Source organism: Hemitrygon akajei, chromosome 12 (assembly GCF_048418815.1).
Source record: "Hemitrygon akajei chromosome 12, sHemAka1.3, whole genome shotgun sequence".
NCBI lineage: Eukaryota > Metazoa > Chordata > Chondrichthyes > Myliobatiformes > Dasyatidae > Hemitrygon > Hemitrygon akajei.
The window spans coordinates 58,353,479-58,373,041 of record NC_133135.1 but is presented as its reverse complement, the minus strand read 5'-3'; the positions used below and the strand labels follow the sequence as shown (position 1 = coordinate 58,373,041).

Genomic DNA, 19,563 nt, shown 5'->3' with positions numbered 1-19,563 from the left:
GACAGAAGGCCATGGAAGAAAGGGAAGTGGGAGGAGCGTGACAGGGAGGCGATGGGCAGGCAAGGAGATAAGGTGAGGAGAAAAAGGGATGGGGAATAGAGAAGGGGTGGGGGCATTACTGGAAATGTAAGAAATCAATGTTCATTTCATCAGGTTGGAGGCTCCTCCAACCTGAGTGTGGCCTCATCGCAACAGTAGAGGAGACCATGGATGCGCATGGGAATGGGGAGTGGAATTAAAATGGGTGTCCACTGGGAGATCCAGCTTTTGCTGGTGGACAGAGTGTAAGTGCTCGGCAGTCTTCCAATCTACGTTGGGTCTCACCAATATACAAGAGGCTACACCGGAGCACACCTGCCCCTACATCTCCACCCTCACCATGTTCAGCGCCCCAAATGGTCCTTCCCGATGAGGCGTTGCTACACCTGTGAATCTGTTGGGGTCATCTATTGTATCTGGTGCCCCCAGAACTACGCTCTGTCCGCCAGAAAAAGCAGGATCTCCCTGTGGCCACCAATTTTAATTCCCATTCTCACTCCGACATGTCCAGCCATGGCCTTCTCTGTTGCCATGATGAGGCCACACTCAGGTTAGAGGAACAAAGCCTTGTGTTCCTTTATCAAACTTCCAGTATGCCCCACCCCCTTCCCTATTCCCCATCTCCCTTTTCCCTCTCTCACCTTATCTTCTTGCCTGCCCATTGCCTCCCTCTGGTGCTCCTCCCCCTTTTCTTTCTTCCATGGCCTTCTGTCCTCTCCTATTAGATTCTCTCTTCTCCAGCCCTTTATCTCTTTCTGCAATCAACTTCCCAGCTCTTTACTTCACCCCTCCCCTCCCAGTTTCACTTCTCACCTTGTGTTTCTTCCTTCCCTTCCTTCTAACTCTGACTTCTCATTATTTTTTCACCAGTCCTGATGAAAGGTCTGGGCCCCAAACATCGACTTAAATCTTTTCCATAAATGCTGCCTGGCCTGCAGAGTACCTCCAGCATTTTGTGTGTGCTATAAAGAGTACTCATTTGGGATCTCACCCACAACCTCTGTCTCCAAGCACATGTTCTCTTACTCATCCATAAGTGGCCCTACCATCCCTCTTGTTAAAAGCTTGCTCTTGATGTGTGTGTGTGTGTATGTGTATATATGTGTATATATATATATAGAATGCCTTATGGGATTCTCTTTAAGCCTACTTACTAAGGACTTTTGATGGCGCCTCCACTTTCCTAATTTACCTTTTTTTGGCTTTCAGATAATCCTCAAGGGATCTGTTTGATTGTTAGCTTCCTGAGCATTAATAAGTTTCCTTTTTCTTCTTGATTAAATTCAGCACTTCTTAACATCTGAGATTCCCTTACCCTGCCATCATTTCCCATCCTTCTTACTGGAACATACCTGTCCTGTATGCTGTGCAGTTGTCCTGTAAACATCCTTCACATGTCAGATATGAACTTGCTAATAAACAATTGTTCCCAATTAACTCTCCCTAACTTCTGCCTAACACGTTAATAATTAGCTCTCTTCCAATTTAATACTCTCCCAAGTTCCATACTTATTGTTGTAATGTGAGTATTATTTAAAGTAAGTTAATACTAACCAGGAAACTGTTTTTAAAACGAGGCTGGTTCCGGGGTCAGCGGGGTTTCACTTCTGTTCTTTTTACTCCCGGTGTGCATTGTATATAGTTCGTCTGCCATGCTGCACGAGTTACCTGAAGGCCTCTGTATATAAATATAGATTTGTCGTTCCTGATAAAGTTGTTCATTTGGACATGAAATTGTTGAGTGGTCCTTTCTCGAAGTAGAAGTTACCACATATTTTTGGAGACGTGGTGAACTGGTTTTGTGGACGTGTCGGCGCATTTTGAACAGGAGCAGTGAGAGGACAAGGAGCCTCGTGTTCGAATGGCTATGTTCAGGACTATCGGTGAATTTATGGAGGGAAATGAGGACTGGCTGGAGAATGAGGAAAGGTTGGGACACTTTTTCTGTGCTAATGGAATTACTGAGGAGGCTAAGAAGTGCTCTATTCTCCTGAGTGTGTGTGGGGAAAAGACTTGCAAGTTGATCACCACGGAAACCGGGAGAAATTCCATATGACAAACTGGTCAAGCTCATGGGGAACCACCACAATCCAAAACCCTCTGTGATAGTCCAACGGTGTAAGTTTCACAGCCATTTCAGGATGCCAGGTCAGTTTGTGGCCGAGCTTCGGCAGCTGTCGGAGCATTGCAATTTCAGAGCCGTGTTAGATGACATGCTCCTTGATAGATTAGTATGCGGCATTAATATGCGGTGGGGTTTGTTGGGGGAAACCCCACCGTTGACTTTCAAGAAAGCCCTAGAGATTGCCCAAGGCATGGAGATGGCTGCTAATAATGCTAAAGATATCCAGAAAGGGCATTTGGAGGGGGGGGGGGGGGGTCTCAGTCGGCAGCAGTGCACCAAGTCAGGAGGGAGTCTGGTAAACAGGCAAAACGGTGGAATGCTTTCGGTGTGGAGGGATGCACTATGCAAATGTTTGTAAATTGAAAGACAGTCTGCCATGCTTGTAGCAAAAAGGGACATTTAGTTAAAAAGTGCAGGAGCATAAAGGGTAAGGTTAAGCCTGGGCAGGGGAAAGTTCAACAGACTCAGGCAGTCACCCACCACCTAGGAGAAGCAGACGAGGAGGCAGCGTGTGCCTACAACATGTTTGGGGTGGAAATGGATGAGGAACCACCTGAACCATATTATGCCACAGTTACTGTCAGGGGAAAGGACATTAAGTTTGAGATTGATTCAGGGGCTACTGCATTGGTCATTAGTAAGGAGACTTACAGGAGGACATGGAGTTCCAACCTGCCTCCCATCAGACCAACTAAGCTCAAACTCAGGACCTGTACGGGGCAGCCCATACCTCATTTAGGGGTGTTAATATGTGGATATTTCAGCCGGGGCCAGAAGGCTGAAGCCAGGCTGGTGAAAGCTAAGGGCAGTGGGCCCAGTCTGCTGGGCCGTGATTGGCTTTGCAAAATCCGACTCAACTGGCATGAAATTAAGTATGCACACATGACGGAGGACATTCTGCAGCAGTATAGTGACGTTTTCAGGGACGAGCTGGGCACACTGCAGGGCGTGACTGTGAAACTCTATGTCGACTCTGAGGCCACACCACATTTTCTTTAAGCCCAGTTCGGTGCCCTATGCCATGAAAGGCAAAGTTGAGGAGGAGCTGGAACGTTTACAGGGGCTGGGCATCTTTGAGCCCATCCAGTTTTCAAGGTGGGCGGCTCCTCTTGTTCCAGTTTTGAAAGCACATAAAACGGTGAGGATATGTGGGGACTATAGGCTTACGGTGAATCAGGTCTCTAAGCTGGAGGAGTACCCATTGCCACGGGTGGATGACCTGTTTGCGACCCTGTCAGGGAGTAAGCTGTTCACAAAGCTGGACATGAGCTATGCCCACCAACAGCTGCTGCTGGATGAGGGTTCAAAGGACTATGTCACAATCAATATGCACAAGGGATTATTCAAATACAATTGCCTGGTGTTTGGAGTGGTGTCTTGCCCTGCCATTTTCCAAAGGACAATGGACTCTTTGCTGCAGGGGATTCCGCATGTAGCAGTGAAACGTAAGGCAGAACTGAGTCTGCAGGATGGCTGCATTTTCTGGAGGGCGAGGGTCATCGTGCCTTTTTGTTAAGGTGTTTGTATTGGTAAACTGTTGCTGAGACACTAGTATACGCTTCAGGGGATACACAAGCTAATGGCACCACTTTTTATTATATTCTATTAAATTTTATTACAGTTCTTTTACATTTGCGGAGGGTTAGATTTTAAAGGGGGAGAAGTGTTGTAATGTGAGCATTATTTAAAGTAAGTTAATACTAACTGGGAAGCTCTTTTTAAAACGAGGCTGGTTCCGGGGTCAGCGGGGTTTCACTTCTGTTCTTTTTACTCCCGGTGTGCATTGTATATAGTTCGTCTGCCATGCTGCACGAGTTACCTGAAGGCCTCAGTATATAAATATTGATTTGCCGTTCCTGATAAAGTTGTTCTTTTGGACATGAAATTGTTGAGTGGTCCTTTTTCGAAGTAGAAGTTACCACACTTATCTATTGCTATCTTATAATTTAAGGAGTTGTGATCACTCTTCCCTAACTGTTCTCTTATTGAAAGGTCAGTCAGCTGGCTAGGCTTATTACCCATTACCAGGTCCACTATGGCCTCTCCTCTCATTGGGCAATCTATTATATTAGTATGAAAAACCTGGATGTACCTAATAAATTTTGCCCCATCTAACCTCTTGCACTAAAGATACCGCAGTCTCTGTTAAAGAATTTGAAGTTACTCATGACAAGAACCCTGTTTTTACACATTTTCCTTATCTGTCTGTATATCTGTTCCTCAATATCGTGGTATCTATTAGGGAGTCTGTAATATAATCCTCATCAGAGTGATTGCACCTTTCTTTTTCTGTTCTACCTATGCAGCCCTCTATCATGTCCTGAGTAAGTGCAGCTGTGATATTGTTCCTGATTAATAGTGCAGCTCCCCTCCTGTCCAACATCCCCATGCAATACTCTTCTACCTCCTTTTTATATCTTTTCTGAAACATCAAAACCCTGGAACATTAAGCATCCAGTTTGGTCCCTCTCTTATCCAAGTCTCTGTAATTACCCCAGCATCATAGTTCCATGTAATGATCCATACTCTAAATTGTTCACCCTTGTCCATAATACTCCAAGCATTAAAATACAAATATTTTGCCTCATCTCCCCATTGTGTGTATTACCTCAATCCTGCCTGTCCTTCCTTACACACTTATTGGACATGACATCTACACATCTACATTCCTCTCAATCCCTCCACTTGGACCTGGCGTTCTGGTTCCCATCCCTATGCCAAACCTGTTTACCCCCTCCCATGTGGCTCTAGCAAAGGTCTCAGCCGGGATCCTTCTTCCCCTCCAGTTAAGGTGCAACCTGTACTCTTGTCGAGGTTGTCCCTGCCTCTTGAACCTGTTCCTTGCAACACATTAATCTGTTCTATCTTTCTATTCCTGACCTGAACAACACTTAGCACCGGGAGTAATCCAGAAGTTTCTGCCTTTGAGGTCCTGTTTTTCAGCCTCTTTTCTAACTCCCTCTACTCGCTGCAAATGACTTCCTTCCCCTTTCTGGCAATGCCAATGGGCATCACAGCCTCTGGCTATTCCCAGTTCCCCCTTGAATGTTCTGAAGCCATTCCGAGGTGTCATCAACACTGACAGCTGGGAGACAGCATACCTTTCTGGTGTCTCCTTCGTGGCCAGAGAATCTCCTGTCCGTTCCCTTGAATATTGAACCTCCTATTGCGATTGCTCTGCCTGACCTTACTGGCCACGGAACCTCTGACCTGGTGGCTGCAGCTGTAACTTGGCAGGTCATTTTCTCCCCCACTCGCCAGCTGTATCCTAAGGAGTATGTGTTTCTGAGAGAAATGGCCACAGTAGCATCCTGCACCGTCTCCTTGTTCACCTTTTCTGGGGATCAGCAGACTATCTGCTGCCTGCACCTTGGGTGTGACCACCTTTCTGAGTGGTCACGAGGCAGGAATTTCCATCAGTCAAGTTGACTGAGCATATCCTCCTTGTTTTATTTGTTCCTTGAAAATCTTTGCTTCGATGGAAAGCAAAGTGGCTTATTTGTTGTGGGAATTTGTCAGGCCTGCAACCTATATGGCCCATGCATTTGAATTGCCTGGGCGTAATTGAAGCATCATTATTGTGGATATTGATGGGGGAGAGCATGATGACAGCAACATGAGAGAATTGTAGTTAATTCTTGCATGGCTCACACATGAATAAAAATAATTGCAATGATGGAACTAGCAATTGCAGCTGATCAGGGGCAAGCCATGAAGAGCCGCTTTGGAAGGAGGAGGAGGGGGAATCAGTTCAAATTTTGATCACAAACAGGAACTCATCACCATCAAGTTAACATTTTTTTTCTACTTATGATGGCTAAGCTAATTTCAGTTGAATCTCCTTGTTGTTTAAAGTTTATCTATATACGGGGGGGTGATTGATAAGTCCGTGGCCTAAGATAGAAAGAGTCAATTTTAGAAAACCTAGCACATTTATTTTTCAACAAAGTCCCCTCCTGCATGTACACACGTAGTCCAGCAGTTGTGGGGCATACGGATCCCTTCTTTGTAGAAGTGGTCCACAGCACGGGTAATTGATAAGTTTGTGGCCTAAGGTAGAAGGAGATGAGTTATGAACTTCAAACTTTCTGCATTATCACTCAATGAGTTGAACTGCATGTGCATGTAACGAGAGTGTCCTGGACCGCCAGGTGGTACACGGCAGGGGTGATTGATAAGTTTGTGGCCTAAGGTAGAAGGAGATGAGTTATACAGCCCTCGTCACACGCATGTACAGTTCAACTCTGAGCGAAAATGCAGGAAGTTTGAAGCTAATACACCTTCTGGAGGTCCAGGACACTAACTTCTACAAAGAAGGGATCCGTATGCTCCACGACCGCTGGACTAAGTGTGTAAATGTAGGAAAAATAAATGTGCTAGGTTTTCTAAAATTGACCCCTTCTCCCTTAGACCACGAACTTATCAATAACCCCTCGTACCTTTACTTAAGAAAAAATCTGCAATACAGTGACTTCTCCAATGCTGCAATTACATGTTGTTTCTATTGTTAAAGAAATAGTTCAAACAAACAAGACTTGTAACATTTTTAAAAAATGATAGATGTTGCCTGACTCGACAGCTCATTTTCGTGAATGTTTTAGTTACTTAATTTGTTTGAACATTACCAGATGAGAGAGATGTTGGGGTGTGTCAACCATTTGGATTTGACTGCGATGACGCCATTTGTATTTGAGGTAGCGCTCTGTATGCCTGGCTCCATTACTAGTCACTGTGTAATGCACACTGTATAGAATGGTTGTGATGGAGGATCATGCAGAAAGGAAGGCAGTCAGACTGAGATTCTGGAGTAAAGTTAACTGAAACGGGAGAAACGGAGAAGATTCTTTCTTAACCCCCTTGTTTCCCCCCCCACCCCCATCTCCCTTCACAAACCACTTTGAAAGTTAACTTTGCCTCCGCTTTTATTTATTGGAGATTGTTAGTTTGACTTTGTGTACTGCGTGATTTGAATATTGGTTTTGTTTCTTTGTTTTTATCTTTCCAGGATGGATGCCCTGCCTCTGCCATTTTAGTGTGTGGAATGTTCTGTTTCTGCCATCTGTTCTCTTGCCCAATTCCAGCCGTCCAGCTGCTGAATACAAAACGACCAGGGCCTGCACTTTGGCCTTCACACAGGAGGTAAGAGATTTTAGAAATCAACTACCAAAGGTAGCCTTCCCTGGGTATTGGAATATCTCTACTAATTTTCATTTCACAATATGCTCTTTGCACTATAATGATGAAGGGACCTTTGTAGTCCCTCTACAAACAATCTACATGGAGCATTCAAAAAGATGAAGAGACTACATGTTTCCAAGAATATCCCTGTCCTCAGTAATGCTGGCTTCTAGCATGTGAGTGCTAGTTAAAAGACTGAAGCATTTACAGTCATCTTCAATCAGCACTGCTGAATAGATGTCTCATATTGGTTCCTTCAATAGTCCTTGTTAGCACAGAAGCTCGCCTTCAACCAGTTTACTTCACTTTATAGGATACAAGGAAACATTGAGGGCACTGTACCCAGTATCTTAAGGACAATTGTTCAATTACTCTTGCATAATTATAGTAATGGTATCCACCAGAAGATGCTTAAAGCTGCCCAATTATAATAGGTCGACAAACATCGACAATTCAGCCTGGTCAGTTATTGTTCAGTCATGCTACTTTCCCTCATTCAGCTGACATAGGAAATGGTGATACCCTCTTTTTGAAAATGATTTTGTGAAGTTCTGTTAGCTTTTACTCTCATGTTATTCAGTCTGTTATAATTAGAGAAATAATAATCTGTTTCATTCTGCACCTCCTTCATTTCTGATCTGTTCCAAGTCTTAGCTGTGAAGAGCTCCTTCCAGAAAAATTTAGCTGTAGTTTGAGGAATTGCCCTCATAACTTGCTGTTAATTCACCAACCTTCTAGTTTTAAAGTTCATATTGAAGGTAATGTATTTTTTTTTTCATTTACGCAATGTTGGTATGTAAAATTGCTGCCTTTTTCATTTCAGGTATATTGGATATATCTGTGAAATGGTTTCTGATAAACCCAAGCTCCCACACTGCAAGCCCATCATCATTAAAACCATCACAGTGAGCCCTGTCCCTTGCTTTAACAAGCAGAGAAATGGCTGCCGACCTTTTTTTGAGGTTTTTATTGGTGAAACAAAGATTTTTACTACTGCACAAGAATATGATAAAATGAGGTATGATTCTGTCTTTAGCAAGTATTTTCCCATACAGACATTACCATTTATAATTCTGTGTATTTGATCAGTGGGCTTTCTGAATCCTTGTGTCTGCTTAAAACATTAAACATTAGAAGATATTGTTTGCAATTTTAGTATCAGTATTTTTGTTTGTACAGTCACTGCATCCATAGATTTAACAGAATAATTAACTATGATAATACATAATGTTGACTGAAATAGTCGACAATTTGAGTGTGACATCGGGGTGTTTTTTAGTCAGTGAACAAAATTCATTTTCTATCCAAACCTGTATCTAGTTTGTAAAAATGATTATTAAGTACAAAGATCCTGAAGACGATAGCAAAGCAAGCTAGATGCTGGAAGTCTGAAATAAAATCAGAAAATGTTGGGATTTCTCTGCTGAAAAGCTTTCACCTTCACTTGGTCAGTAACAATTATTGTGCTATTGCGTAGAATGGAATGAATTTTGGGGGCAGTGCATAACAAGCTGATGCAAATGACCCTGGAAGAATGTCTAGACCAGGGATTCCCAAACTGGAGCCCATGGACCCCTTGCTAATGTATTGGTCCATGGCATACAAAAGGTTGGGAACCCATGGACTAGACAAACTTCTCTCTGAAAAAAGCTTAATAGTGAATAAAAAATTCCCATTAAGCATTCCTTTGAGAACCATCCTTTTGTGACAAATTATTGGAACTACAATGATCTGATCGTGCCTTGTTGCCCTGGTCTGTTCTAAAGAGAACTGAACCAATGTAAATTGTATTCTCTCTGGTAGAAAGTGACCAGTGAATTCTGACAGAAATTTATATGCTGATGTTTCTGAGGTCACAGCGTATCTGCATCATGCCTTGAGTGATGCCTTTTCCTGGAGTATTTTTGTCTTTTTCTCCACCTATCAAGGGCTTTTAAAGGAAAATAGGATTTTTCTTCTTATAAAGTAATATTTTCAATTTTAAAATATTACAAAATTTAAATTTCTTAAATCCTAAAGAGAACATCGAATCCAGGAGGGAAAAGTCTTCGCTTCTTTGGGTGTTAGTGCCCATGGAGATGTTGTTGTTGCTGCCTTTCACATGCGGTCAACAATTGGTGGAAGACTTCAAGCAAAGGTTAGACAGTGTTGTAGCTTCATTCTTTGAATAGGGATGTGTGAGTTGTTCTACTCTTATGTTAGCAAATCTTTCCTGTTTATGGTTACTAATATAAAATGCTGTTGCTCTGGATCAGTTAAATGATTTTTGCATCATTGAAGCAATGAAAAAATCTTGCTGTTTCACTAATCTTTCATCAGGAGGTTGTGGCATGTGCTGAAATGAAGCTGAGGGTTTTTGTTTCATATTCCAGAATCATACCAAATTTCACATGATGCAGACCAGCCACATTTGGTCCTGGATTGTTGAACCTATTATGCACCAGTTCAGCACCAGTCCTGATACAGGGTTTCAACTTAAAATGTCAACAGTTCCTTCATACCCCCACTCCCTTCACTTTACATCTGCTTCATCTGCTGAGTTCCATTAGCAGGTTGCTTATTGCAAGTAATACTGAAGTCTGGTCAAAAAAAAAGGAAGTTTGTGATAAGTTTAGGAAGTTGAACTCAGAAATCAGACAAGACCCTTGAGGAATATAAAGGAAGCAGGAAATCAACAAAACAAGAAATATAGAGGACTGAAAATGGCCATGAAGTGTCCTTGGCAAGTAAGGTCAAGGAGAATCCCAAGCCATTATATATTTGGAGCTGTAGGATAGCTTGGGAAATTGTGGGTCCACTGAAGGACAAAAGGGATTTCTTGTGGAGTCAGAGGAAATGTGCAAAGTCTTCAATTGGCATTCACCAAGGAGAAGGGCATGGATGATAGTGAAATTAGAGAGAGGTATGCTGGCAAGTGAGTTGGTCTTGATATAGTCTTTGTAGCCTCAATAGCTGTTGGCAAGGTTCCAGAAGTTTATGTTCTTCCTTTGTTGAAGAGCAACAGAGAAAAACTAGGAAATTATAGGCTAGTGAGCTTTGCAACATTAGTATGGAAAAGTAGCATTAGTATGATTGTAGCTGATTCATAGGAACAGGATTTACTTGCATTCTCAAAAGCATGGACTTATTAGGGTTAGTTAGTCAGGTTCAGAGGGGAGATCACATCTTTCAAATTTGATAGAGTTACTGATCCAGATGATTGATGAGGGGAAGGCAATGGATGTTGCATATGTGTAAACACAAGGAAATGCAGCAACATGAAATCTGCTTGGATGAAGGGTCTCGGCCCGAAACGTCGACAGCGCTTCTCCCTATAGATGCTGCCTGGCCTGCTGTGTTCCACCAGCATTTTGTGTGTGTTGTTGTCTGCTCGACCTGCCAAGTTTCTTGGAAGAGATTGTCTGTTGTGTAATGGCCTTCAGTAAAGGAGTTGGCAAGGTTCCTTGTGGGTAGGTTAGTCCAGCAAATTAAGTGACATAGAATCCATGGTGAGCTAGTAAATTAGTAAACCTTCCTTATCAATCATCATGCTACTGACGGTAGATTTAAACAGTACATTTTAGTAAAGCTTTGTAGCTTTAGAATCTGAAACTGACCATATAATCCAATGCAATAACTTACATGCATTATATATTTTTAATTTTAATTATATTTTCTCTATGCTATTGCTGATCCATGACTTTATTACTAGAATTCTATGTTTTTGCTGTGCTTCTTTTCCCAATTTAGCTAACAAACACACAGATATTTCAGATTCAAGTCCACACTGGATTCATTGCTCCTGAAACAACAGTTTTAAAGTTTACAAAGTGAGTAGGAGCTTATTGTACTTTTAATCTAACGAAAATAAAATTCTGGGTATTTCTCCTTTGATAGGTATCATTTTGTGTCCTAAGAACAATATTTGTCAACTGTTAATTGCAAAATTAATTATTTCTTGTTCTTTGCTGCCACTACCCTCTGCCTCTCAACACAGTCCAGAGTCATTTATTACGTTGTTATTGACTCAAGTCATGTTATAACCTAGCTCTCTTTAAGAATTTTCTGTCTGACAGCTCTTGTTGTTCCATTAGTCATTACAGTCGGTGTATTTCGGTAGTCAAAAATGAAATTGCATTTGCAGAATTGTATTTTTGCATCTTTATCAGGTGAACCTAGGTAGCAAATAACTCAACACTGGGGGGGTGTGGTGGGGGGGAAGGTAAGAGTGGAGCAGAGTCTGTGACTACAAACAGGTCTCCAGGACAGTGCTCCCTTCCTGCTGCCATGATTGGTGATGTCTCAGTGGTTGCTCAACGTTCTCAAAGGGGAGGGTGAGCAACCAGAAATTATTGTTGGCATAAATGACATGGGTAAGGAAAGGGATGAAGTTCTGTGTTGTACTTGAGCATGGGAAATGGGAGCAGAAGTATGTCATCTGGCCCATTGAGTCTGCTCTGCCATTCAGTAAGATCATGGCTGATCTGGCTGTGGACATACCTGCACCTACCTGCCTTTTTCCTATAACCCTTAATTTCTTAACTATGCAATAATCCAACTGAGTCTTAAATGTATTTAATGATTTAGCCTACATGTCAATGAGAACAGGAGAATATGGCAAATTAATGTGTTGCTGAAAAGTTGGTGCAGGGTTTTGATATTTTGAATCTTTAGGAACCCTAATCAGTACTTTTGCAATAAATGACCTTTATTTCTTAAAAATAAAAGACAAAGATGCAGAAGAAATATAATGAGATTGGGGAATAAGCAGACAATGCCCAAAAAGGAAGAGAGGAGGAAATAGCAGAAGGGACAAAGGCAAGCCTTAAAAAAGGGAGATTGAACGATTTACTTAGAAATGTAAATGGAAGGTAGGACAGTTATTGAAATATTGTTGGAGCCAATGTTCATTTATCGAAGTTAACGAACTGATTTTTTGCCTCACCATTTTAGAATTCCTGAAATGATCAGTTATTGAATTAGGCTAATTGCATGTTTGATGTAGAATTATCATGCATTAAGATAACATTAGTTCCCTTGTTGCTGAAGTTGTCTAGATTGCAGATCAGTTTGTTGTGACAATAGTGTGGTCAGAAGCCACAAGTTGATGATGAATGTTGTTCCCCAGTGCGCATAATCTGGTACTTTCAGAACTTGTGTGCCTGATTAACCGTTTTTTCCAGACAGCAAGTTGGTATATCCTTATAATATCTTAGTATTTTGTAAAATTTCACTTTTCTTAGTGTTTTGTACAATCGTAATAAATTCTCCTGGTAGGTTTATTTGGAGTGTGGGAATTGGGTGGATGGAGTTGATGATATAAAGAGATAAGTGGATTACAAGCGTAGATGGCACTGCTCGGAGGCATTGCTGATTCAATGTGCTGAATGGCTTCCTCTGTCACAAGGAATTATGGAGAATTTTTCTCTGCTCTAAAGCTTTCTTCTCACCTGTGAATCACAAGGTTAGTTTTGCATTAACTGCAGATTTCTTTACCACACATTCTACATTTAGGTCTAAATCATAATTTATTGCAAAGAGCTTGGGATTGAGTGCTGAGCCCTGTAGAGTCTTGAGAGTAATAGCTTTCAAGCTTTTTCTCCCCACATAAGTACTCATAGCCAAATATTTTTGCTTTTGAGCTAATTTCAGATCTAATTTGCCCCTCTCATTTGTATCCCCGGGTTATTATTCTGTTGAGCAGACTACCATGTGTAACCTTATCAAAAGCTTTGCAAAAATCCATGTAAATGCATTCATTGCTCCACTCCAACTGGCTTCCCTGTTGCCTCCTCAAAAAATTCAGTCACATTACTGAGGCACAACCTTCCCTTAACCTGTCCATTTTGACTGGTCATGATTAAACATAGAAAAACTACAGCACAATACAGGCCCTTTGGTCCACAAAGCTCTGCCGAACATGTCCTTACCTTAGAAATTACCTAGGGTTACCAATAGCCTTCTATTTCTAAGCTCTATTTACCTATCTAGGAGCCTCTAAAATGACCCTATTGTATTAGCCTCTACCACCATTGCTGGCAGCCCATTCCACACACTAACCACTCTATACGTTTTTTTAAAAAAAACTTAACCCTGACATCTCCTCTGTACCTATTTCCAAGCATCTTAAAACTATGCCCTCTCATGCTAACCATTTCAGCTCTGGGGAAAAAGCCTCTGACTATCCACACAATCAGTGCCTCTCATCATCTTATACACCTCTATCAGGTCACCTCTCAACCTCCGTCACTCCAAGGAGAAAAGGCCGAGTTCACTCAACCTAATTTCATAAGGCATGCTCCCCAATTCAGGCAACATCCTTGTAAATCTCCTTTGCACCCTTTCTATGGTTTCCACATCCTTCCTGTAGTGAGGCGACCAGAACTGAGCACAGTACTCCAAGTGGGGTCTGACCAGGTTCCTATATAGCTGCAACATTACCTCTTGGCTTCTAAACTCAATCCCACAATTAATGAAGGCCAATGCACCGTATGCCTTCTTAACCACAGAGTCAAGGTAATTTGTGATAATTTAGAATGAGCTTCAGTAATTTGCCTACAACTTGAAATTGAGTGAATTGATCTGCAGTTTACTTGGTCATCCATTCTTTTTGAACCATAGTATAATACTAACAGATCTATAATCTACTGACACCAACCCTGTGGCCATGGATTGTAAAATTGTAGTTTGAGCTCTGTAGTTTCCTTCCTTGTTTCTTTCAGTTAGCTTGGATATAGTAAAATTCAGCTGTACTGATTATCTATTGTCAAAGGTGATAAACTGCATCGCACTTTGTATTATGCTTGGTGAGTTCCAGTATTTAAACTCATTCTCCTTAATAACAGCATGAGCATCATTATTCTCCCAAACAAAATATTCAAAGCAGTATCATGCTTCTGCATGAATAAAGAGAGAGATTACACCTTTAGTTAATTGTTTTTAAATCAGTTTTTGTTCAGTTAATTGGGAATATCGTTGGATCATTAAAATTAGAACCTTCATGAGCTGTGCAGTTATGCATCGGTGCAAGACTTTGACCAAGCAACAACAAAGCTCTGAGCATTTGTTTGCATGCCAATTTAACTTTGAAATTTTAATGGAGCAGGTTCATAAATTGTGTATTGAATTTCATAACACATCAATGATTAAGGAAGTAAGTCTGCTGAAAGCAATGCACAGGAGATGCATTTTGAATGTCTAGTCAATCTTTGGTTTCCTGGACAGTTTAAAGGTTAGACTGACTGAAGGTCTACACCATAATTAAGTACAACTTTCTAATGTCTGGGAAATGGAAAACTTCCAAATAACATTGTATTTCTAAGTTAGCACTTCACGTTCATAACAGTAGCAACTGCAATTCACCATCTTGATGCAGTCCAACGTATCTTTGAACAGTATGTCTAAAGCTTCTTAGACCATTAACTCAAACTTTTTCTCATATCATGTTTTCAATAGTGCAAATTCACTTGTTTCTGTTTGTCTATAACAGCAGTAGAAGCTGATACTCAAAGGCTGCACTATATTCTTCCACTCTTTTAAGAGCTGGATCTATTTCTAGTTAAGTGACAGCTGAAATACAGTGTTAGGAAAATAAATGTTTTGTCTGTTTCTGAAAGATTACAAATGGTCAACATCTCACATTTAAAATTGAGATTTGATAAGGATAAAAAAAATTCAAAAATATCCATTGGTAATAACTATCTGCTGGTTATTTTTTTGAAATTTAGACCCGAGTTGGATGCTTGTGATTCTCCAGAGAAGTATCCCCCAATGTTTCATGTGATACTGGAAGTGGAGGTTGAACCCTCTGATAAAAGATTTGACCTGACTCCACCCTGGGAGCAGTGGGACACCAAAGATCTTGCACCTAAAATCCTTTTTTCAAGCCACCAAGAGCATCAGGAAACTTTAGCAGCAGGTATTGATATAATTCTTTCTAAGAGGGCATACAATTAATATTGTTCATATTTCAATAGTTGGGCACAATTTCTGCATCTCCTTTGCTTGACAGATAACTAATTGATAATGGAGTTATTGTATATTGAGGTACGTATTGGACAGTGTTTTCTTTGTACAGGGACTGGGCACGGTTTGACTGGTAGGAAGGTAGTATGTTATATGTAGTTTGATGTTGGAGAAAATTTATGTGAATTTTTTTCAGGTTATTAACTGAGTAGGATAGAAGCAATTAATAATTCAGATGTTCCACAGTTAGCTCTTGCATAGTTATCATTTTTTAAAATTTAGCAATAGTTGAGACATATGCTGCCATTTACTGTAGATATCACCAACAGATAATGACCTTGCAAAATTACATATGGAGACAGCTAAATCTTTTTAAAATAGAAAAGCCTAGATATCTTGATGTTAAGAAGGATTATTGTTTCCTCATTTCTGAATAGCAGAACAATTGATCTTGGCTTTCAGTGCAAAGCTTTGCATCTTGGGGTGTCTTTGTGACTATTCTGATACACAAGACCCCTCCACCTCCAGATTTGCTTTCCAGGGTTCATTTCTGTTCAGTGAAGCTTGGATGTGCTAAAGCTTACCTCATAATGCAAAAAGCAGGAAGAGAGTTTGAAATGATCAAGGGACAGCTTTTAAACATTTGTGGGGTGAAGGAGGGTTTTACTGGAGATTATGTTTATCGATTTGATCAAACTTGTATTCAATGGTATCAGTCTAAGAAAAGAAGCTAGCAAAGATGGCCTGTGTATCAAATTTCATGATTATTAGGGCTCTCAAAACACCCAACAGCAAATAAAATTCTTGTTAAGATTGGTCCATCTTGTAATGTACTTATGAAGTTATACAACCACTTTATACTCAGCAAGATCCAACAGATAGTGATCAGGTTATCTTTTCATTGTGATATTAGCTGAAAAGTGTACAGTATGTTGGATAGGGCACAGGGAACAATGTGCTTACTTTATAAGATGAATTGCTCAGTATAATTTCTCAATGACGTACAGTTGGAAATGCTATACAATATTCAGTGTTGAAAGGAGTGACTGTTTAAATTTAAGTTCCTATCCCTTGAGTGACGTTTGGAACCCCAACTTTTGATTTGGGCTCAGGTAAGATCATAAGACATATGAGCAGAATTAGGCCACTTGGCACACCGAGTCTGCTTTGCCATTTATTTAATCATGGTCACACCATTTTCCCTCTCGGCCCCAATCTCTTGCCTTCATGCCCTGACCAATCAAGAATCTTTCAACCTCTGCCTTAAATTAGCTTTCACAGCTACCTATGGCAATGAATTCCACAGATTCGCCATTCTGGCTAAAGAAATTCCTCCTTGTCTTCATTCTAAAAGGATGCCTCTCCATTTTGAAGCAATATCCTCTGGTCTTAGACTATCCCACCATAGGAAACATTCTTCCCACATCCACTCTATTAAGGCCTTTCATAATTCAATAGGTTTCAGTGAGGTCACCCTTCATTCTTCTGAATTCCAGTGATTACAGGCCCAGTGTCCTCAAACGCTCTTTATATGACAAGGCGTTCAAACCTGGGATCACTTTTGTGAACCTCAATTGAGCCCTCTCCAGTTTCAGCACATTCTTTCTATGATAAGAGGCCCAAAACTACTCACAATGCTCTAATTCAGGCCTCATCATTGCTTTATAAAGCCTCAACATTACATCCATGCTTTTATTTTCTAGTTCTTTTGAAATGAATGTTAACATTGTATTTGTCTTCCTCACCACAGACTCAACCTGCAAACTAACCTTTAGGAATCCTGCACAAGGACTCCCCAAGTCCTTTTGCATCTCAGTTTTTTATATTTTCTTCTCCATTTAGAAAATAGTCAACCCTTTCATTTCTTCTACCAAAGTGCATGACCATGCACTTCCTGACACTGTATTCCATCTTCCACTTCTTTGCTCGTTCACCTAATTTGTCTAGGTTCTTCTGTAGCCTCTCTACTTCTGCAAAACTCCCTGCCCCTCCACTTATCTTCATATCGTCTGCGAACTTTGCAACAAAGCCATCAATTCCATCATCCAAATCATTAACCTACAATGTCAGAAGAATCGTTTCCAACACAGACCCCCGTGGAACACCACTAGTCACTGGCAGCCACCCAGAACAGGTTCCATTCCATTTATTCCCACTTTTTGCCTTCTGCCAATCAGACACTACTTTGTCCATGCTAGAGTCTTCCCTGTAATATCATGGGCTTGTCGTGTGTTAAGCGGCCTCATGTTTGGCACCTTGTCAAAGGCCTTCTGAAAATCCAAATACACAACATCCACTGATTCTCCTTTGTCTATCCTGCTTGTTATTTCTTCAAAGAATTCCAACAAATTTGTCGGGCAAGGTTTGCCCTTGAGGAAACCATGCTGACTACCGCCTATTTTATCATGTGCCTCCAAGTACCCTGAAACCATATCTTAACTATTGACTCCAATACCTTCCCAACCACTGAGGTCAGACTAACTTCCTGCTTCCTCTCTTGAAGAGTGGAGTGAGATTTGCAATTTTCCAGTGTTCTGGAACCATTTCAGAATCTAGTGATTATTGAAAGATCATTACTAATGCCTCCACAATCTCTTTAGCCACCTCTTTCTGGGGTGGACACCATTTGGTCCAGGTGACCTACCTATCTTCAGACCTTTCAGTTTCCCAAGCACATTCTCTCTAGTGATGGTAACTTCACACAATTTATGACCCTTGACAACTGGAACTTCCACGATAGTATGAGTGTCTTCCAGAAAGAAGACTGATGCAAAATATTTATGCAGTTTGTCTGCCATTTTCTTGTTGCCCGTTACCAACATCATTTTCCAGCAGTCTGATATCCACCCTCACCTCTCTTTTACACTTTATGTATCTGAAGAAACTTTTGGTATCCTCAGTGCTGTGCTTAGAGGAGGATAAATATGTGGAAATGTCTTTAAACTGGGTTTCAATGCAGCAATGTGTACACCATTTCGATAAATGTTTTACAAAGTTGAACAATGCTAAGAAATATCAACAGTGCAAATTTTGGTGCCTTATTGTAATACTGTTTTCTTCAGTAGATAACAGAATAGAGTTGGGATAGATACTGATTTGTTCCAGGCACCCTTGACAAAATGTATTATTCACTGTTGGTTATGGGGATCCTTTCTTTTTGCTGATGTTAAGGCTCCCTGATGAGAATTGAAAGTGTTGAATAATTGATTTGTCAGTAATGTAACTGATTTTTCTTGTTGCAGGCAAATCTGTGGCAGATTTGGAAACTGCATCAGATAATATTAAGAGCATGGGACAAAGTACATTTTTCCCATCCCTGGGTCACCAAGGTATTTGTGGTTTGGATAATTCTCTAATAAATACTCCGACTAGTTCTCATAACAAATTTATTTTCAAGGTTTTGTTTGAGAAGAAATCCAGTGTACGTTAGGGGTTGAGAATGAGATCTTATTGTTAATTACATTGAAGGAAAGCAATTCTTTTCTCTCACCACTTCTTCGAAGGAATTCCATCATTAGGATCCGAGCAATATATTTTTTTAAATGTTCATAGTTGTTATTGATGGGAGGGGTACGGAGAGCTTATAGTCCAGATGCAGATTGATAGGATTAACCAAATAATAGTTTGGCATGGACCAGATGGGCTAAAGGGCGTGTTTCTGTGCTCTAGTGCTCCATGACTCTGAGCTGTGAAACAGAAATCATCTTGATTTCAGATTCATGTCAGAGATAATTAAAAATTTTGGACAGAACCAGCAGAAATTAAATATGACCCTTTCTAATCTGATAACTAGTGTCTTGTTTAACAGAATTACAATGTAAATCATCTTTGCGATTGCTTCCTAGAAACAAGAAGTGACAAGAACGGTGCTAATCCACCTTCAGAAGACCGAGCAGCTCTTGTAAATGAAGATAGCGAGCCATCTGATGATGAACTTCTGTCACTCTCCAGCCAACACAGTACTGCTAGCACAGAGAAACATCATAGGACACAGCAAAGTTGCAAAGCACAGGCATCTTCTCAGTCCTCGGCCCCTGAAAGTGTGGATCTTCTTGGCTTAAATGGAGATGCTACAGGCCAGACCCTTCCTCCTGTTGCTCAAGCCAGATCTATGCCAACCAACTCTGACTTGCTTAATGATTTGTTCGGCAGCACCTCCTCTATTCCATCAGCTCCAGGTTCAGCCCATTCTACCCCTCGAAGGTCCGCAGGCTCTCCCTCTCTATCACCTTCAAGAATCAATGAAGGTATTGATTGTAGCTGTGTAACAATGCTGC

The 19,563-nt window shown here is 40.9% G+C and overlaps 1 protein-coding gene across 2 annotated transcripts in view; it reads left to right on the top strand.

Moving 5' to 3' along the window:
- The window catches only part of dnajc6 (DnaJ (Hsp40) homolog, subfamily C, member 6), a 130,426-nt gene that overhangs the window by 77,685 nt on the left and 33,178 nt on the right, over positions 1–19,563 (top strand). For both annotated transcript variants that reach the window (XM_073063186.1, XM_073063185.1), the window contains 7 exons: positions 7,170–7,303; positions 8,166–8,360; positions 9,362–9,479; positions 11,072–11,151; positions 15,049–15,239; positions 18,529–18,615; positions 19,132–19,533. In XM_073063186.1, coding sequence (XP_072919287.1) covers positions 7,170–7,303; positions 8,166–8,360; positions 9,362–9,479; positions 11,072–11,151; positions 15,049–15,239; positions 18,529–18,615; positions 19,132–19,533 — 1,207 coding nt within the window. The remainder of the gene's footprint in view (positions 1–7,169; positions 7,304–8,165; positions 8,361–9,361; positions 9,480–11,071; positions 11,152–15,048; positions 15,240–18,528; positions 18,616–19,131; positions 19,534–19,563) is intronic.